Source organism: Pinus tabuliformis, chromosome 3_1, assembly GCF_031772625.1.
Source record: "Pinus tabuliformis cultivar Carrire ecotype Pingquan chromosome 3_1, CPIR1, whole genome shotgun sequence".
NCBI lineage: Eukaryota > Viridiplantae > Streptophyta > Pinopsida > Pinales > Pinaceae > Pinus > Pinus tabuliformis.
In genome coordinates this window covers 42,790,261-42,812,307 of record NC_142301.1, presented here as the reverse complement: position 1 = coordinate 42,812,307, position 22,047 = coordinate 42,790,261, and the positions used below count along the sequence as shown (strand labels likewise).

General features: G+C 36.3%; 1 protein-coding gene across 7 annotated transcripts; it reads left to right on the top strand.

Annotated features, from left to right (window-relative positions):
• The first annotated feature begins 937 nt into the window (after positions 1–937).
• Positions 938–18,461, top strand: LOC149185676 (ran-binding protein 1 homolog b-like). Of its 7 annotated transcripts, none has more exons than XM_089410771.1 (8): positions 943–1,818; positions 6,609–6,641; positions 6,809–6,907; positions 7,753–7,904; positions 8,061–8,186; positions 17,673–17,759; positions 17,853–17,945; positions 18,118–18,461. In XM_089410771.1, the coding sequence occupies exons 7-8, from the start codon at positions 17,934–17,936 to the stop codon at positions 18,313–18,315; spliced, it is 210 nt and encodes a 69-aa protein (XP_089266897.1). In that variant the 5' UTR covers positions 943–1,818; positions 6,609–6,641; positions 6,809–6,907; positions 7,753–7,904; positions 8,061–8,186; positions 17,673–17,759; positions 17,853–17,933; the 3' UTR covers positions 18,316–18,461. The 7 variants fall into 7 exon arrangements, 5 of the variants coding, with proteins under 5 accessions (XP_089266898.1, XP_089266897.1, XP_089266899.1 ...); XR_016255637.1 differs by having other exon boundaries at positions 1,028–1,818; positions 6,890–6,907; positions 18,118–18,439; XR_016255636.1 differs by having other exon boundaries at positions 1,042–1,818; positions 18,118–18,437.
• Positions 18,462–22,047: the final 3,586 nt, after the last annotated feature.

Sequence of the window (22,047 nt, the reverse complement as noted above, 5' to 3'; positions counted from 1 at the left end):
ATTAATTAAACAACCATTTAACAACATAATAGCAATTACACTATATATATATATATATATATATATATATATATATATATATATATATATATATATATATTACACGTATATAATACCGCATATCAATAGAATTAGATGAATTGCGCTAGTCCCAAAGTTTTGCTTTGACTTGAAATTAAACTCTTCTTCACTTTGTGATTTTTGTGTTATCCACTAGCATAGACCCATCTTAAATATAGATATAATATGAGCGGAGAGGGATCAAATTTCTTCATTGGCAATTATTTTTTATGAGCAAACATTATTTAAATGTTTTGTATTTTTTTTTTATTTTTTTTTTTTAAATTTATTTTGGCCGACACTAGCAAAATTTCAACTTTGATGATGGACAAACATTGCTGTAACCATACTAGGCTGTAGAGTGAGCTTGGCATATTCATATTATTTTCATCCTCAACATTGAGGATTGTGTAAAGCTCAGTGGAAGATGCCCCTTGGAATGATGGACAAACATGGCTGTAACCATACTAGGCTGTAGAGTGAGCTTGGCATATTCATATTATTTTCATCCTCAACATCGAGGATTGTGTAAAGCTCAGTGGAAGATGCCCCTTAGAATAGTTTTGATGCCCCCAAAATGACTTCCATTCTCAACCCCTCCCCATGACATTTGAACTTAAGACCTCGTAACAACTAAACCCCATACAAACCAACTACCCTACAACTTATCATGGATCAACCACAACAATACTTATTACGCGGTAAGGCGTTCCCTTTGAAATAAACTCCCCTGTTGTATTACGGTTTTACTATGATTCGTTTGATTTGATGTTAGACGATTAAAATGTTCACCACCGTTAGATTAAGGTTCTCATTATAACTGTTACCTCTTTCGTAGGTTTTCTGAAACATTGTTCTACGATGGAGTGGCAAGGACTTGTGTGATTCAGCATCTTGCTTGAATCTACTGGCCACTGTGACTGGCCTTGAAATGAGTCTTGGATTATCTGCAAGCCTACTGGTGATCTTTGAATATGGTGGGCAGGAAAAAGGTATTTAGAATATGGCTAGTTTATAACTCGAGGGTGGGTCTCTCTGCAACCTATGAATGGACTCGGCTCTTGACAGATTGACCTAAATGGCAATTTGTTGGAAGAACGATCAATGGATTAATACACAGACACCCATGTTGGTGACAGAGAACAAAATCTCTTCAGGGAAGCACAGAGGTGCCTGTGGTTGGCTTTGTTTGGTAGCGGCATGTAAAATTGGACAACCTGTTGGTTTGAGAGTCCTCACTGGTTCAAAATTGGGTCTGAACCCATTGATTTTAGCATTGGATTCAGTTAGAAGCACTAAAGTACAAGGAAGCTACACAACTGCATTGAAACAAGACAAAATTTGGGGATTGGGGGCAAAGAAAGAATCTTATGTCCACCATCTGAGACAACAACACTTTTCCAGGCATTGACGTGGGACAGTGCAGGGATTTGAAGATAAATTTGGGCAGCATATCACCCGCAGCATATCACCCCTTTGTGGCAACAAGGATTTCAGGAGTCCAACTGTAGCAGCAGACAGATTTTAGGGCATTGAGGTAGGCTGCAACCTATTTCCAAAGGCCATGTTCGATAGCAGCCTAATCCTATGACAACAAAGAAGGTGTGCTAAATTCCTCTTGGTAGCGAGGTATGGTGGTAGCGAGGTATGGTGGAGAGGGTTTGGAAGCAATGGAAGCCCAGATTGGTATCAACAACAACCTTGAGATAATCTCACGCAGTCTGGAGCAGTAGGAGGTACAAAGTACCAAGGATACAGGTAAGGTCAAATTAAGTAGCCCAGTAGGATTTGTGATAGAAATCACTGTGTTTTTGGATTGTAACGAAACATTGAGAGGACTGGTCCTAAGCTCTCTATGTATTGTGGAATTGGTTTCATGTGAATAAATTGTTGACTGCATGGTTACCTTATTGTACTTCAATAATGAATTTGGTTGCAATAAATTGAGGGAATTATTGTTGAATTCAAATCTATCATGAGCTCTTTCCTAACCTTAAGGGAAGTTTCAAAGCAAGAGCATTGAAATCCAACGTAAATCCGGAAATGCCAAAACAATATTTTTTATTTTTTAATGCTTGTGGATTTTTTCAAGAATAATTCGAAAAACATGTTTTCTGGACTCTTGCGAATTTTTTATCAATGCTGCTGAAATCCCCAATATGCAACTATATGTATTGTATATGCCAATTTTAGCAGGAAAAACCCAAAAAATAGTGGATATTTAAGTTGCACAACTGTGCTTAAAAATACCACATTTATGGGTCACAAGTTCAATTCCAGTCAAGTCCCTCTGGGTTACCAGCCTCTATTGTGGCTAGCAGATCAGCTGCCCTCCATCCAAATATTCCAAGGAATGGGGGAATCTCATAGTATTCTTTGGAAAAAAGAAAAATTGCAATACATTTGAAATTGATAGATCAAGCCAATCAGTGAGCTCATACACAACTGTGCATAGTCAAATCCAGACCAAAGAGATGAATAAGCAAAATTCAGCTGACTTCAATGCTAGATATATGGCACAGAGGCATCATAATTAATTTCCAATGAAGATTGGGGTGTCACCAATAAATTTGATCTACTATGTCAGCCCTGAGCATTAGCTCAACTGGTTGAATCATCTTGCAACCGATAAGACATGTTGTTGACAGGGAATTTATAAGCTACAGGTTCAAATCCAGCCAATCCCCTCGGGTTTGTCAGCCACTACTGTGGCAGTTGAGCCATCCTCATACAGATATTCAAAGTTGACGGGGAAGGATCCCTCAAAGGTTTCCTTGGAAAGAAATTTGACTTACTATCTCTGAAACTAGAGATTTTACTTTATTTATTTAGTCCACAAAGAAATATCAACATCAAACTACATAGTACGACTCGGGATGAGCTAGTGGTTATAATAACCCTTCTTTTTGGCATTTCGAGGCTCCTTTATATTTTATATTGTTGAATGGGTATGCGATTTTACTTGGAGGAATTGCTGCAGTGTTCTGTTCTTCTGAGCATAATGCAACCACCGCCTCCTCCTTTTTATATGGTATGATGTTGAATGGATATAAACTTTTCTTAGAGGAATTGGTGCTATGTTCCTCTGCAACTAGCTAGTTATCAAACAATTTATAAATATATTGTCATCTTAGGGTTTTTCATTATGTCTTGCTATATCCATATGTAGCAACCTGAAACCTTCTGCTTAGCATCTGCCCGAGGAATGTGAGCCTCACGTCCCTAACATGTGTAGTCATATGAATAACTAGTTGGCTTTCCATATTTCTGGTCTGAACGTGCTCCCAAATGTTTATTTATGTAGTCATAGGAATAACTTGTTGGGTTTATCCATGCTTCCGGTCTCAAGATGTTCCCAAAAGCTTATTTGCTGCCATTCACCAGTGAAATCTTAGCAATAATTCTTTTTTTCTTTTAGATTGATATCAACATTTCCAAAATAAAGTGCAAGTAATTTCAAAACATGTATAATGTAGCATTTATGATTCTGAATAATGAAAGATACTCAAATGAACACAGAGACCCTATCAAGAGATGATAAAGAACATAGTATACTTGCTCTCACACTATACTTCGGATTAAAACAACAAAGATTAATTTTGAAAGATAAACATACACAGAAACTATTAATCTTATAAACTGAAAATAAGAGAAGTAAATTTGTGTGGTTTCTGGTTTCTGATAGATTTAGTGGATGTCGAGGCCACTCACTCTGTAGCCTTTAGCTTATTGAACCACATAGCCTTTAGCTTATTATATTATTATAAGATATTTATTATTTATATTTACAACCAAAAGAAGTTGTAAGTCATTTCACTTGTTAAATAACTGGAAAATCTGGTTTCGTGACAAGATACCTATAAAGGTTTTTTTTAAGGTTTAGATTTAGTATTTTCTAAAGTACTATTTTGGTATCGATCAATGGGTGTTTTGAATTGATTTTTCGGGTATGCATTATTCTTATCTCATGTGAGAGGTTCCTCTGGATATTTTTCTCATGTGCATAATCTATTTTTGAAACTACTGTTATCTGAAATACCTGTTACTTCATTGTCTCATGTGAGAGATACATGTGTAGTCATATGAATAACTAGTTGGCTTTCCATATTTCTGGTCTGAACGTGCTCCCAAATGTTTATTTATGTAGTCATAGGAATAACTCGTTGGGTTTATCCATGCTTCCGGTCTCAAGATGTTCCCAAAAGCTTATTTGTTGCCATTCACCAGTGAAATCTTAGCAATAATTCTTTTTTTCTTTTAGATTGATATCAACATTTCCAAAATAAAGTGCAAGTAATTTCAAAACATGTATAACGTAGCATTTATGATTCTGAATAATGAAAGATACTCAAATGAACACAGAGACCTTATCAAGAGATGATAAAGAACATAGTATAGTTGCTCTCACACTATACTTCGGATTAAAACAACAAAGATTAATTTTGAAAGATAAACATACACAGAAACTATTAATCTTATAAACTGAAAATAAGAGAAGTAAACTTGTGTGGTTTCTTGTTTCTGATAGATTTAGTGGATGTCGAGGCCACTCACTCTGTAGCCTTTAGCTTATTGAACCACATAGCCTTTAGCTTATTATATTATTATAAGATATTTATTATTTATATTTACAACCAAAAGAAGTTGTAAGTCATTTCACTTGTTAAATAACTGGAAAATCTTGTTTCGTGACAAGATACCTATAAAGGTTTTTTTTTTTTTTTTTTAAGGTTTCAGATTTAGTATTTTCTGAAGTACTATTTTGGTATCGATCAATGGGTGTTTTGAATTGATTTTTTGGGTATGCATTATTCTTATCTCATGTGAGAGGTTCCTCTGGATACTTTTCTCATGTGCATAATCGATTTTTGAAACTACTGTTATCTGAAATACCTGTTACTTCATTGTCTCATGTGAGAGATACCTCTGAATATCTTGCTTATGGACAGAATGGGTGTTTGAAACTGTTGCTATGTGCAATACCTGTTAATTTTTGTCTCATGAACTCTGGTTCATTACTGTGCATAGATCAGTGGTTGAATATTACATTTACTATTTGCTTAACGACTGTGTATGTTTCATTTTTTGCATCATTTGGACACATTTTATGATAAGGAAATAGTTTTCTTAGTCTTACAAGGAAATCTTGAATGTCTAGTAGCAATGGAATGTGCGAATAGGTTTCTAGTAACATTGAAAAATGAGGCATGTTTAGGTATAGTTTGCCTGTCTGTTTTTTTTTCTTTTTTCAATTTCAAGAAATTTTTTTCAAGAATTATTTATGATGGAATGTGTAATTTTATGTTTCTTTTTTAATTTGGTGCCCTCTTTGCTGTAGATATGTATATACGTTCTGAGAAAGTATCATCCAATTGTCCAACCAAGCTAGCTAGATCATCTGACATGGTGTCAACAAAAACCCTGACAATTCTCCACTCTTGAGATGTTGCTCGCAAGCTGAACCATGTCAGGAATTTTTGATGGAAATCTTTCTGAATATGACAGTCCCGTTCCAACCAACGAATGAACTTAACACAATACTCATAATTATTCTCCAAAGAACCAGTTAAATCTGGTGAGGACAGCTGAACACCATTAGGCACATTCCTATCACAATCATGTACACCATGTCTGCTTAAAACTCTCTTCCTTGACCCGCCAATTTGTGGTTCACCAACTGGGACTTCCTTGATTGGTTCACAGCTCAGTTTTCAGAGTTAACATTAGGCTTTGCATGAGAGTTTCTCAAAGTTCCAACCCCTGTATCATCCCCTTTTCACATGCTGATAGGAACTACAGGATGTGAACAATCAAAAGGTACAACTTCCACCTCATTTCGAGTGGGCGTGCCGAATTCATTATTATTGGTTGCTTCCTCTAACAATGTAGCTTTAGAATGATTTTCATGATAAATTTTAGGCAGACCCATTGTCTGATTATTATCACTTGAATTTGTTGAATCCCTTTGTGATTCTACTTGAGCAAGTGAACCATTTCCCTTGCCCATTTCAGCCATTTTCCGTTCCTCATCCAGAACAGAAACAGAATCTCCATGCGCATCTTCAGGTTCTGCAGCTTGATTCATGTTAAATCTTGTCTTCGCTTCCTTAGATACCTTCAATTTAGGGGTCAAACTTGAATTTACACCCCAATCACTGGAGTTGACTGGCTTAGCAGACTCACAACCCTGAGTTTTTTCGCAATAAGGATTGTGGTAAGAGGGTTGATCATTGTTGGGACATTCAGATGTGCCATTAGAACCCTATTCTTGGGCCCAAGCATTATGCATAATATTTCCAAAATAGAAACACACAGCATAAATGTTTTGGCATTTAGGTTGGTAAATTTATTTTTGAAGATGAGGAGCAACATTTTTCCAAAATCATCTAGAACCCCTCCTTGTGCAAATCAGTTGGGAACGGGTAAACGGTTGATATTATAATATGAACAATTGCCTTAACATTCATCAAATTTTGTTCATCTCTTGCTTTTATGAGGTCCTTTCAAAATTGGTAATAATAATAATAAATATACATGTTTGGATGCAGGGTTCACTGGTGACGAATCCAAACATTGACTTGGTAAGTTTTCAAACTTCCATTTATATTCTTATATTTCTTATGCATTTGTATTTTGGTTAATTAAAGATTGATAAGTCCGGATGCATCTCAAGTTAATGTTTAGTCAGTTCTTTCCCAGCACTTTCTGAAATCATGCAGAATCTCACCATGGATTATTTGATCTTTAGGAAGATGTTTTATATTAAATTACTGAATTACCGGTTTCATGGACTACGAGGACATGGCTGATTTCATTGTGACGGCGGAAGTTACAAGTGTCAATGCAGGTAGGCGTTCTCTTATTGGCTGAGGGTTTTGCTTTTCTGTGTATTTTGTGAGTTTCTTGTTGTTTTGATGTCCCATCGATATTTTGATCAGCATTTTTTGATCTCATTATGGTCTGTAATAATTGTTTCCTATGTTGATAGGCTGCCGATGAAGATTTTTTCGGGGATGCATTTGATGGTTTATTTGTTATCATTGGGGGTTTTGTATTTTGACGAGTCTTTTTATATTTTGTTGAACTATAGGCCATCCTTTTTTCAATGTCTTTGAAGAATCTATGATGGTTTCTCTGTTATTCTGGTTTAGTGGGGGGTGTGATGGTCATTTGTTATTGTTAAGCATACGGGGTTTCGTATTTTTTGGTTTTTGGATTAGCCATTGAATACTGAATTGGGCCTATTTGATAATCTGTCTTTTGGTTATTGGCATTAGGGTGATTTGTCTTTTTATGTTGTGAGGTGGTATGATTCAGGCATATGTCTGTTTTGGTCTTCTGTCAATTGTTTTCGTTGACTTTCTATGATGTTTTGAACAGGCTGTTGATCATTTCTGTACTTTATGGGGATGTATGGGATGAGCATTCTTTTGTTATTAAATAGTTGATGATTTGTATTCTTACATGTTTGATGTTATTATTGAGCTTTTTTGTGGGATCCTTTTCGGTAATGTTAAGGAATATCTCCTGTGTTTTTAATAGGTCGTTGGTAATTTATCTTTGAATGCATTTGATATGGTGGGATATTGCGGACGTTACTTCTAATGGATGCCATGGGCTCTTAAAATGATCCTAATGCAGTTTCATTGTTTATTAATATTCCCATTCTTTTTTATATGTTTGACCCTGCAGGAAGGCGAAGCTGTACAGGTTTGACAAGGATGGGAATCAATGGAAGGAGCGTGGTGTAGGAACAGTAAAGTTTCTTAAGCACAAGGATACTACAAAGGTTCGGCTGGTCATGAGGCAATCCAAGACATTGAAAATATGTGCAAACCATTTAAGTATGTAAATTTGTTTGTTTGTTTTTTTTTGTGTAATTTCCCCCCTGAGATTGTAATAGCTTATCTTACGTCCAAGTTTTAAGAGGCTTTCTGTGCCGAGAATTTGTGTTGATCCTTATTATCTGGATTATATTGTTTTTTTTTTTTGCCTTGCAGTTCATTCCCCAATGTCACTTCAGGAGCACGCAGGTAGTGATAAAACTTGGGTCTGGCATGCAACTGATTTCTCAGATGGGGAACTGAAGGAAGAACTCTTCTGCATTCGTCTTGGCTCTGTAGACAGTGAGCACTGTTCTTAGACTCTTCTAATCCTTGTTATGATCTTTTCTTTCTGTCTTGTATTTTTCTTTGATAAAATCAATGTTTGAGTACCTATATTCTTGGATCATTTCATTGAAGGGTTGATTTTGCATATGTTCTTAGGATGCTTTTGTGAAGATTATAGTGGGTTGGTAAGGGATCCCCCTCCCCAAACACCCTATCAGCATAGTTAAGACTTGAGTTTAGGGTCGCTTTAATTATCTCTGGTAATAGCAAATGATACGGAGGACTGTGCATAACCCACCCCCTTTTTGATTCCAATAAGCAGAGGTGGTCACTATGGTAATCCGATTTCAATTTGTAGTTAGAAAATGGGGTCACAACTTTCCATATTTTTTGTTTTGTTTTGTATTTTTACATCAAACAATAGTATATTTATTAGAACCATAGTCAACTAAGAAAACAGGAAACAATTTATTTGACAGGTGGAAGAAGTGATAGGCTTAGAGCAATTGAATTGTAGGCCATGCTTCTTGACAAATTGATGAACAGATGTCTCCTTACTTGAGATTTAGGTTGGCACCATGGCACCATCCTGTCCATCATTATACACTAATCTTGTCATTATCTTCTTCACTGTGAATGACTGGCCTGTTCCCTGCAAATAGATCTGGGCATAGAGGAGCCAATCCAAGAACAGTAATCTCTAGCACAAGACAATATTAATGATCTAAATACCTAATCCTGAAGCTTGAGTTTGATTTTTCTCTACTGGTTCTGAATCTCTGATTGAGAATCTCGCACTCGTCATTATCAAACCTTCTCCTTCATCATTGGCATCAGCTGCACTGCTGAGGTACTTTGGTTGGTTGTCATTGGACTTGAGAGCTTGAAGTTTCAAATGATTATAGTAACAGACAGCCAGAAAAGCCAGTCCACACCCACTCAAGTTTATGACTGTAACCTTTTCATTTATTACAGACAAAGATTATGTTATGAGCAGCCAGTCCTTGACAAGACCAGCAACATTCATAGTCAAGGCTGAAGTCTTTCCTATCAGAAGAAACACTGCAAGATTAAGAGCCAAGGCACAAGCAAAAATGTCATGTAATCCAAATCAAAGGAAAGACCCTGATTATCAGAAATGGGTATTCTACTAAGGCCCAGGGGGTGCTAAGAAAAACAAGGCAACAAGGAGCAACAAAGATGTGATGGGATTCAACTTAATCCCTTTTGATGTTCGTGGAATTTGTATGAGAACCAATTGGGTAGTCTCACATGCAACTGCACTTAACTGGAGAATCACCTCCCATGCATTCATCTTGGCCTCCCCATAAGCTGAAATAGTAACTCCAATGGATATGGCCAACATATTGGCCTCGGGCTCACCATTATAAGCTTCTTTCTTCAGGGAAACCACAATCAAATACACAGCAATGGGAATTAGAGCTTTCAGCATTTGAAATAATGATACTGAGAGGAAAACATAGGCAGAATTTGAAAACCAGAGACCCAAAGAATACACTTATCAATACTATGGGTTCAACGAGCTTGAAGACTCTTACAATAGCAACAGCCAGTGTTGAGTAGAAGCCCATGTGAATCATGGTGGGACTGATCACACTAAAGTTGTCAAGCAATGGCAACTCCAATGGATATGGCTAACATATTGGCCATGGCCTCACCTTTATAAGATTCTTTCTTCAGGGGAACTGCAATCGAATGAATATCAAATGGGCACAAGAGCTTTCAACATTTGAAATATCGATACTTTGAGAGACATGCACCAAGGGCTGCATCATTTAGGATTTGTACTCAGTTTAGGTGTCATATTCAAGGGGAAGTTGTTATGCTTTCCACCACTTCATAGATTGTTAGAGTGATGAAACAAAAGAGGCTCCCTCTTGAGGCTAGATTATGTCATTCATATCAGCTGTGTTGTTGATGTCCTAGCTCAGCCAGGTCTTGCCAAAACTCTGTTGAGGTTCAAAATTTATTATAAACTGAAATGTCTTCACAAGAATTGACCTCATAAAATGCCATAATCACAAGATATGCCATACATGGCTGTGATTATGGCTCGCAAGACCCTTAGACTTTGAGCAATGAGGCTCGCAACATCACTTATGATTATGCACTCTACAATTCTGTGACCAGCTGAATGTCAAGCAATTGAACCGCGATTTAAATCCTATTTTGTCAGCAATAAGTACTATACTTTGTCTTTATTTAGTGTAGAGAACCAAGCACTTATTCTGCTCATCTATAGAAGGGACAATGGTTGTTTGCCTATGAGGTATAAGGAAATCCTATCAGATGTTTTGTATTTTCATATGGAATTGAATCATACTCCTGCACACTGTAACATTCATATATATCAACCTGTAGAGGCTTTAATAACACCTGGTATTCTGGTTAGTGATTTTATTGGACCTCATGTGCATATCCTACATGCACAGGATGGACTATTCATATGTTACAGGGTATTATTCTTATTATTTAGGGTGCACATCTTCAGGTGCTCAAGAACGATTACTAGAAGAGTCAGTTAATTCTGCAATTTAAAGGATGAAAAAGGAGGTTATAGGAGTCTAGTTTTGGTTCTCATCCACAATGTCACACTAGTCTGCCTGGGCATGGTTCTCATGGTTTAATAGTGACTTGAGGAGTCATAATACCACAGATCACTAAACACGAACAACTAAGGTAGCCCAAGGACAATAGCCATCTTTACACATTAATTAACAGGTCTTACATTAATTATCCTAGGGGGTTTTAATACTTCCAAATGCTTAAAAAACAGTTAGCAAAGCATTCACATTACACATTCCAGCAATCTTTTCTATAAACCAACCAAATGCAGTCAGGAGAGCCCTCCTTTTAAACTATGCAACCTTATTGTTAGTATGATCAACCTTATTTTAATATATAGTGTGACAAACCGTATGTGACAGGCAGGTGGAAAACTTTTCTCGCAATTGACTAAGCGACGTCCTGCGAGCCAGACTTGAGACGGAAACCCTCGTCAGAAGTATATGCTTGGCTCTTTTCCAAACAAATGAAGAGTCAATGAGGTTTTGTGTAATCACTTCTGGTATCGTATTGGGTTAACCCACCCCCTTTTTGATTCCAATAAGCAGAGGTGGTCACTATGGTAATCCGATTTCAATTTGTAGTTAGAAAATGGGGTCACAACTTTCCATATTTTTTGTTTTGTTTTGTCTTTTTACATCAAACAATAGTATATTTATTAGAACCATAGTCAACTAAACAAACAGGAAACAATTTATTTGACAGGTGGAAGAAGTGATAGGCTTAGAGCAATTGAATTGTAGGCCATGCTTCTTGAAAAATTGATGAACAGATGTCTCCTTACTTGAGATTTAGGTTGGCACCATGGCACCATCCTGTCCATCATTATACACTAATCTTGTCATTATCTTCTTCACTGTGAATGACTGGCCTGTTCCCTGCAAATAGATCTGGGCATAGAGGAGCCAATCCAAGAACAGTAATCTCTAGCACAAGACAATATTAATGATCTAAATACCTAATCCTGAAGCTTGAGTTTGATTTTTCTCTACTGGTTCTGAATCTCTGATTGAGAATCTCCCACTCGTCATTATCAAACCTTCTCCTTCATCATTGGCATCAGCTGCACTGCTGAGGTACTTTGGTTGGTTGCCATTGGACTTGAGAGCTTGAAGTTTCAAATGATTATAGTAACAGACAGCGAGAAAAGCCATTCCACACCCACTCAAGTTTATGACTGTAACCTTTTCATTTATTATAGACAAATATTATGTTATGAGCAGCCAGTCCTTGACAAGACCAGCAACATTCATAGTCAAGGCTGAAGTCTTTCCTATCAGAAGAAACACTGCAAGATTAAGAGCCAAGGCACAAGCAGAAATGTCATGTAATCCAAATCAAAGGAAGAGACCCTGATTATCAGAAATGGGTATTCTACTAAGGCCCAGGGGGTGCTGAGAAAAACAAGGCAACAAGGAGCAACAAATATGTGATGGGATTCAACTTAATCCCTTTTGATGTTCGTGGAATTTGTATGAGAACCAATTGGGTAGTCTCACATGCAACTGCACTTAACTGGAGAATCACCTCCCATGCATTCATCTTGGCCTCCCCATAAGCTGAAATAGTAACTCCAATGGATATGGCCAACATATTGGCCTCGGGCTCACCTTTATAAGCTTCTTTCTTCAGGGAAACCACAATCAAATACACAGCAATGGGAATTAGAGCTTTCAGCATTTGAAATAATGATACTGAGAGGAAAACATAGGCAGAATTTGAAAACCAGAGACCCAAAGAATACACTTATCAATACTATGGGTTCAACGAGCTTGAAGACTCTTACAATAGCAACAGCCAGTGTTGAGTAGAAGCCCATGTGAATCATGGTGGGACTGATCACACTAAAGTTGTCAAGCAATGGCAACTCCAATGGATATGGCTAACATATTGGCCATGGCCTCGCCTTTATAAGATTCTTTCTTCAGGGAAACTGCAATCGAATGCATATCAAATGGGCACAAGAGCTTTCAACATTTGAAATATCGATACTTTGAGAGACATGCACCAAGGGCTGCATCATTTAGGATTTGTACTCAGTTTAGGTGTCATATTCAAGGGGAAGTTGTTATGCTTTCAACCACTTCATAGATTGTTAGAGTGATGAAACAAAACAGGCTCCCTCTTGAGGCTAGATTATGTCATTCATATCAGCTGTGTTGTTGATGTCCTAGCTCAGCCAGGTCTTGCCAAAACTCTGTTGAGGTTCAAAATTTATTATAAACTGAAATGTCTTCACAAGAATTGACCTCATAAAATGCCATAATCACAAGATATGCCATACATGGCTGTGATTATGGCTCGCAAGACCCTTAGACTTTGAGCAATGAGGCTCGCAACATCACTTATGAATATGCACTCTACAATTCTGTGACCAGCTGAATGTCAAGCAATTGAACCGCGATTTAAATCCTATTTTGTCAGCAATAAGTACTATACTTTGTCTTTATTTAGTGTAGAGAACCAAGCACTTATTCTGCTCATCTATAGAAGGGACAATGGTTGTTTGCCTATGAGGTATAAGGAAATCCTATCAGGAATACCCTAGGTGCCCTTCCTTCGGTACATCTGGTAGTTAGCTAAAAGTGGTTTTTCATGACTCCAGTTCTATTTTCAGTGGGCGGCTTGGCACCATTTTTAGAAAGGAGGTGCAAAGGAGCTGCCTAACTTAATTTGGGTGATTTTAAAATTCCTCTTTGTTAAATTTGGAAAACTTGAAGTTTGGGAAATGTTTATTTTGTATTTTTGACAAAGTTGACCCCGTTGATTAGTTTGCAACTTTACATGTGAGATGGAACTTTATTATTGAAAAAGAAAGCTGATTTGGAATTCTTATTTGTTGAGACAAATTAGTTAGTAATGGAATTCTAGCTGATTGCATGAGTTTTTGTTTACTTATGAAGAGATCAAGCCACTTATTGCAATGGTTTAGTGGAAGCCATATTTATGGTTGTTATCGGGCAATTTTGCAGCATTTTCCTCACTTCAGCCACTCAACAACAGTTAGATTTTGCATGAATAGGCCACCCACCTTTGGGAATTTGGGGAGCTAGAAGAGAACACTGAATGGCATTATTTTCTAGAGTTTTCTCAGTGAGCAGTCAACGTTCTCTTCCATCCTTCCTTTCTCTCATTGCTGCCTACATCTTTGTGCAGTGCATACTATTGCAATCATTCTCATATTTTATCTCCATGATGCAAACAATCTTTTGACTAATACAGTGATGGAGTTTGACCATGCAGTTTCTTTACAGCTCTCCAAATTCGATGGTTGAACAGTGTTGTATGTTGCAGTAGTGTGAATGACCTAAGTGCCTGTACTTTGAAGATTTTTTATCACTTAAAAGTGCACAACCATCTTTTCTTCTTTCATATTTGGTGGTCGTGGACTGGGATTTTGCATATTATTTGATCTTATAAGTTTCTTGTGTACTTGGATGCTTACACATATATCAATGAAAACTACTTTCTGTGCTGATCACTCATATTGACCAAGCATATGCTTCCAAGTGCTGAAAGTGCATGAACACGAGGGACACCCTCCTGACTGGAGAAATGACAGTCCAAACAGAGGAGTAATTAGCTGTGACCTTAGGCTAATTAGTAATTTCTCATAGCTGTTTCTTAGTTTTGCACAAATCAGATCAGAGAGAGAACACTTCCCAATACATAGTATTAAAAATTATAAGATGAAGTTTGAATTTAACAAAGTCAAAGGATGAACCGAAGTCTTGGATAGCTAACGCAGATCTGACACCTTCATGAGACAGAAATCAGAATGCATGGACAGAGACTACTAGGAGCTTTCCAGAATATTTCCAATCTAGCTCATGCATGGACGAGCACAAATTCTCTTCAACAAGAGAATGTGCAAGTTAATTAATCTTCAGTAAGTTGACTACATGTGGATGAGATATAGTGAATTATCTACAAGTTGAAAGGTTCTTTAGCAAATGTATGCTAAAAACATGTGGATCTGGATTAGCTTAATCTCCAAGCTAGGTTACAACTGAATGTACATCATGGGGGGTAAACATGCAAGGGTCACTTGATTGTCAACAGCCATATACAAGGAATTCATATCACCCACCTGAGAATCGGGCAAACTGAAAATCACTGATATGTCGATGTTGCATAAGGAGAACACATATTGCCCTATTTCCAGCTAGAGGCCCCATTATAGTCAAGGTTTGCATTTTCAAGACTACAGGGATTGCAATTTTCATTCACAAGAAAATTTGTCCCATTTTCTTACCAAAATATGCATCGAGGAGAGGCTGAACCGGTGCCCCTTATTCCATGCCTAATCATCAAGCCCAAAATAACACATGCTTTTCTTGGTGGAAAACATCACTTGTGGATGACAATTTAGCAGAAGCATGAACAACCATGTGAATGGGATTATCGTGCACCCAGATAACTAAAAAACAAATAAGTCTATCAAGGATTGTGCAGACGGAACTTGGAAGCAGTCGGAAAAATCCTTGTTAGGACTCGAAAGGCCCCAAACATCTAAAAAGGTTGTGAAGGCTTTAGGGAACAAAGCATGATGCTACAATTCCAACACCAGAAGTCAATAAAACGTTTTTTTCTCTTTTACAATGTCATGAAGATCGTAACCTCGAATACTAGAAGAGGTAAGCCAGAAAATAAGGGTAGAGCTCTATAAAAAGAAGCTAATATTTGACAAGCCTGACATTGTGTTTGTCTAATAAACAAAGTTGTCAAGTGAAGCAATTGAAATGGTATATTTGAAAAAACACAAAAGATAGAAGAAAACAATGGGCAGAGTATGTGGCCTTCTGATATGGTGGGATCAATACAAATTTTGTACAAGTATATGTAGGGAGATTATGGGTAAGCTAAGACTTCTCCTCGAGCATTGGAACTTGTAATTTTATGTAACCAATGTCTATGGAACTAATTTAGCTGTTTCAAAACCTATCTATTGGAAACTCTTGTAATAAGAAATGAAGAACTATTGCAATTACCCTGTAGAGGCTTTAATAACACCTGGTATTCTGGTTAGTGATTTTATTGGACCTCATGTGCATATCCTACATGCACAGGATGGACTATTCATATGTTACAGGGTATTATTCTTATTATTTAGGGTGCACATCTTCAGGTGCTCAAGAACGATTACTAGAACAGTCAGTTAATTCTGCAATTTAAAGGATGAAAAAGGAGGTTATAGGAGTCTAGTTTTGGTTCTCATCCACAATGTCACACTAGTCTGCCTGGGCATGGTTCTCATGGTTTAATAGTGACTTGAGGAGTCATAATACCACAGATCACTAAACACGAACAGCTAAGGTAGCCCAAGGACAATAGCCATCTTTACACATTAATTAACAGGTCTTACATTAATTATCCTAGGGGGTTTTAATACTTCCAAATGCTTAAAAAACAGTTAGCAGAGCATTCACATTACACATTCCAGCAATATTTTCTATAAACCAACCAAATGCAGTCAGGAGAGCCCTCCTTTTAAACTATACAACCTTATTGTTAGTATGATCAACCTTATTTTAATATATAGTGTGACAAACCGTATGTGACAGGCAGGTGGAAAACTTTTCTCGCAATTGACTAAGCGACGTCCTGCAAGCCAGACTTGAGACGGAAACCCTCGTCAGAAGTATATGCTTGGCTCTTTTCAAACAAATGAAGAGTCAATGAGGTTTTGTGTAATCACTTCTGGTATCGTATTGGGTTATTGTTAGAAGCGATAATTGGATTCGGATTCTCATCGAGTGAGTTGTTCTGCTTTCTCAATTTGAGAGGGTTTGTTTGGAGGGAAAAACAAAAGAGGACATACAAGAATAGTGAGGGGAAAGATGCAGAGGAAGAGGATTGAGAACATCGCCAGCAGGCAGGCTACATTTTCCAAATGTAGGTGGATTGCTGAAGAAAGCTTACGAGCTCTCGGTGCTCTGCACTGCAGAAGTTGAACTTGTGATTTTCTCCCCAACAGGAAAGCTCTATAACTGTTTTTTAGTGCAAATCCTACTATTTTGATTCTAATAATCATGGCTATGCAAACCTCATGAGATTCTTACTAATAACCCCGATGGTGCAAGCCCTAGTAAGCTCGATGTTGAAAAACTTAGTGTAAAACCTCCAAATCGCTGGTTTTGTTGTAGTGCTTATTGGAGAGTATATAAAAAATTTCACACCTTTTTATGAGATATGGGAGGAAAACATGTTAAAGATTTTTAATAAATATAAAATTTCCAAAATGATGCTAGTTACGTGTGATTCTTTTTTCATTGTTTGTGATTATGAAAAATGAAACTCAATGTTTTTTCATTAGTGCACACATATTTCATTATATAATTGCATATAGAAAAATCATTCCAGAGCCGATAACAATAAAAGTGAAGAATTTATGGTCCAACGTTATATTTAAGGGAGATGTTTAAGGATGACGTTTGAATTTTGTTTTTCATTTTAAGACATTTGGAGCAAATATTAGGAAGGACTTTGAGAAAAGATTGTCCTTGATTTTCGAAAATGGAGTTGTTCCTTTCCAGCCATATGCCCTAAGTGACCATCAAAGGGAGAGCTCATATGTTTTTTGGATGTTTTCTTTATAGCCATTTTTTTACACATATCCATAGAGTCCCCATGCCATTGATGTGAATTACTTGTTCGGTTTTTTTTAACCAAACAAGAAAAATTAAAAAAATACCTCAAGATCAAACACTGAAACAAAGACCTATTGACATAACTTTTAAAGTATGGAAAGAACTTGTAAAATCATATGAGAAGTTGGATGCACAAAGAAAAGCCGGCAATGAGAGCATTCAGGTATTGAATTTTTCATTAAACATTATTTAGAATGTATTAATACTTATAAGTATCTTAGACATGTATTTGTGTGAAAATAAATTGAATTGGTTTATGTTTAAGGACAAGGCATCCAAGGCGAGGTTAACCAAGACAAAAGTCACTCATCGTAGTGGCCAGAAAGGTTTAAAAGCACTGATAACAACCTTTGTAAGTATATTAAACATGTGATATTTTTTTAATAAATTTTGTACTAGAAGAAAGTCATTGTTATCTAATTTCTCCCTATTTACTGATTGATAGGAACTAAAATATGGAAGACCTCCAAATCATTTGGAAAAGGAGGTGCTGCAGCAAAAGAGATGGGTTGAATTTGTTGTTTGGATGGACTCTATGGTATGTAATCTTAGTTGGATTTCCAATATACTTTTAAACCATATTTTCATTTTATTTTTTAGTACTATTAGATATTATATCTTACCTCATTTTATGGTTAACATTGTATAACAAAAACATGCGTTGTGTTATGTAATTAATACTAACATGTAATATTGATTTTTTTTGTCAGAATGCTATAGGTAATGATTGCCAAGACGATGATCCAAATTATGTTCAACATATATCAGGAGATGATGAGGATGAGGATGAGGATGATGGTGGTGAAGGAGGAGATGATGATGATAGTTGCGGTGTTGGTGATGATGTGGATCAGAGTAATGAGGATGGTCAAGATGATCATGAGGATGATCTTGGTGGTGGTAGCTAGGCATGCACATGCATTGTTTTTTATGAAGAAATTATTGTGTAGAATGACATTGTTATGTTTAGATGGGTGTTGTGAATTTACCCTATATCAATGAGACATTTTGATTTGTAATCATACGATGAGTTTGATTTATGTATGTTGTTAATTTATCGTAGAATAACGATATTCATGAAATATTTTGATTTGTTAATCATATTTGAATTTTACTTGTTTTGATTAAAAATAATACTGATTTTATTAGTATTATGTTGCTATTTTATACATGTTTTGAAAATTGTTAATGACACATTGTTATTTTTTTGGATGGATGTTGTCAATTTCTCTTAAATTTCTTTACAAATGATTTTGAATTGTGATATATGCTTTAATGATATTTAGAAACTATCATATATTTCACTATGAATCTATAAAGGGGGTCATATATGTAAAGAAAAATATACTCTATATAAGAAGTCAAATGCGGATGTAACCATAGATGCAAAATTGAAAGTAAAATTGGATGTTAAACTAGGAATTAATACAAAATGCAAACAATTGACATACAAAGTGTTTTAAATTAGAAGTGAAAAATTGTGCAATAGTTGACACAAAGAAGGGAACAAAACATGGCATACAAAAAGATATCAAATTGGGCAAAAACAAGGACACATAAATGGGCACCAAATTAGATGCAAAAAAAGACAACAACTAGATGTAAAATAAGATGCAAAGTTGAGCGTTAAAAAGAAGCAAAAAACGTTACAAATTAATATGCCAAATGATGATGCAAATAATGGTGTAAATTTGGGATGCAAACTTGGGTGCAAAAAAGGAAAAAAAAAAGATGTAAGAAAAGACATAAAACAAGATGAAAAATGGGGCTGAAAAAAGGTGAAACCAAGGATGCCATATTGGATGTAAAAAATGATTCCTAATCACATGCAAATTTAGGCTTGAACTCAGACACAAATATATATGCAAATGTGGACACAAAATGAGGCAAAAAAAGACGCAAATTTGGATGGTGAAAACGATGTAAAATTAGACACCAAAAAAATGCAAAATTGGATGAAAAAGTCGGTGTAAATAATGGTGCAACATTGGACACAAGTAGACACAAAAAAATGGTGCAAAAAGGGGCATAAAATAGCTTAAAATTGGGTGCAAAACTTGGTGCAAAAACAAATACAAAAGTAGACGTAAAAAATGACTCTAAATTGAATGTACCATTAGACACAAAATAAGATGCAAAGGTGGACACAACACATGACTCAACATAAGATGCAAATATAAATGCAAATTTGGATGCTCAAAATGATGTAACATTAGATGCAAGAGATGGTGTTAAAAATGATGCAAAATTGGATGAAACAAATGACACAAAATATGGTGCAAAATGAGATGGGAAAAATGGAGGCAAATCAAACGTAAATGTGGATGTAAAAAATGGTCCAAAAAAAGATGCAAAAATGGGCACAAAAATGGATGCAAAATTTGGTGCTAAATCAAATTCAACACATGGTGCAAAGATAGGCACCAAAGCTGGTGCAAAAATAGAAGCAAAAACTAGTGTAAGACTAGATACAAAACCTGGCGTAAGACTAGATGCAAAAACTGACACAAAATGGATGCATAAAAAGACGTTAAATTGGATTCAAAATACAGTGTAAACTTGATGCAAATGATGGTGCAAAAATGGAAGCAAAGAATGACACAAAATAGGAAGAAAAAGAGAATGAAAAATAGATGCAAAAAATGACACAAAACTAGAAGCAAAACCTGTCATAAAATAAGATGCAAATCTTGGTTCAAAATTTGACGCAAAAAATGATGCATAGTTTGGTGTAAAAAATGATGCAAAATCTAGCGTGAAAAAGGATGCAAAATCAGGTGCAAAAAAGGACGCTTTAAAAATTGTACAATAGAGCCAGATTTAGCGCCAGGTTGCTCATCACAATTACAAAAAAAATGCACTAAAATCTGGCGCTAAATCTGGCGCAAATCACTGGTTTTGTTGTAGTGATTGTCTCTAGCTGATCTTTTAATCTGGTAACTTCTTTTGTTTCTACGTCCTTATTTCATATGCCATGAGAAGTCTAATGTCTTCATCACTATTGGATGAGTCATTACTTTTATCATGAGTATAATAACTTCTATTACCTTCTTCAAACATCTTTCCTTTGTTATGAGGGCATCTAGTAGCGTAGTGACCAACTCTACCACAAGAAAATCATTTGAAAGGTAGCTTACCTTCGAACCTTCCAGATCCTCGTTGAAGATTCTTGACAAAATTTTCCTCATATTCTTCTTTTGAAATGTATCCTAATTCACTGAGTTTTTCTTTTCCCTTTGCTGATACTTTAAATGCGGCTTCTCTCATATCTAATGGTCCTCATTTTCTCATTTCAAAAGCAATTAGGATTCCGTGAAGCTGCGTCATAGTGATTTTCTGTAGATCCTCCTTTTCTTCTATGGTAGACACTTTGGATTCAAATTTAGCAGACAAGGATCTCAAAACTTTCTCAACTAAGACAACTTCCTTAATTTCTTCACCCAGATTCTTCATACAATTGACAATCTCATCTATATGTAGGAAGTAATTAGCTATGCTTTCATTACTATGCATCTTAAGAGTTTCATACCGTATTCTGAGAGTTTGAAGCTTAGCACGTTTTACCTGATCATCTCCTTTGTAGCTTAGAATGATTTTGTCCCATATTTCTTTGGCTGATTTGAGTTGCATGACCTTGACAAACTCTGATTTTGACAAACTTCCCAATAAGATAGTAACAACTTTGGCATTGAGTTCATATTGCTTTCTATCTGCCGTATCTGTAGGAATTGTTGATGGATATGTATATCCTCCTTCCACGATTCCCCAAACATCCGTTCCAAGTGATTATAGATATGTTGTGGTTCTTATCTTCCAGTAGACAAAATTGCTCCCATCGAAGATTGGTGGTCTGATGGATCCCTCTCTTTCTTGATTACTCATCCTGATGGATCTTCCTTCAAGTGATCAAGCTTCTTTTGAAGGACCTACTCTGATACCAATTGTTGGAAATAATACTGAGAGGGGGGGGGGGGTGAATCAGTATTAGCAAATCAATAATCTTTTCATTTCCATTATCAGAGATTCATATATGTACTTCAGTTAAGGCAACCTGCGTGTATACGCAACTATGTTTAATGAAACTAGCGTATATCTAGTAAACTTATGATTCAATTAGTTGATCTTTAATGAGTGCATCAGAACATTATTAACCATATAAATAGTAAACAGGTGCAGTAAAACAAAACAGATCATCACACATGAGAAGCACACATGAACACCATGATATAAGGTGGAAACCCAATGTGGGTGAAAACCACCTGCTGCAATCGTCTCTATCTTCCTTTTAATAAGAAACTTATTTTTATGATTTTGTACTGGCATAGACTCATACCAGTACGCAAGCACCCACCTGCAGAAGGCTACAACCTTCTCTCATTCTCTAACTACTACTAGAAGGGAGCTACATCCCCCTAGCTCTTGTACTAGCTAATGTACTAGTACGTAGGTGTTGACCTACAGAAGGCTGCAACCTTCTCATTTCTTCCAGGGACCACGTTTCATAATTTTTTAGACTGGATCCATTAATACAAAACAATCACTACTGCAATATAACCATCAACTCTGAATCACCCTACAACTGAAACCCTATCATCAAAACACAGAACAGAGCACACAACTCTGCAACAACCACTAGAACC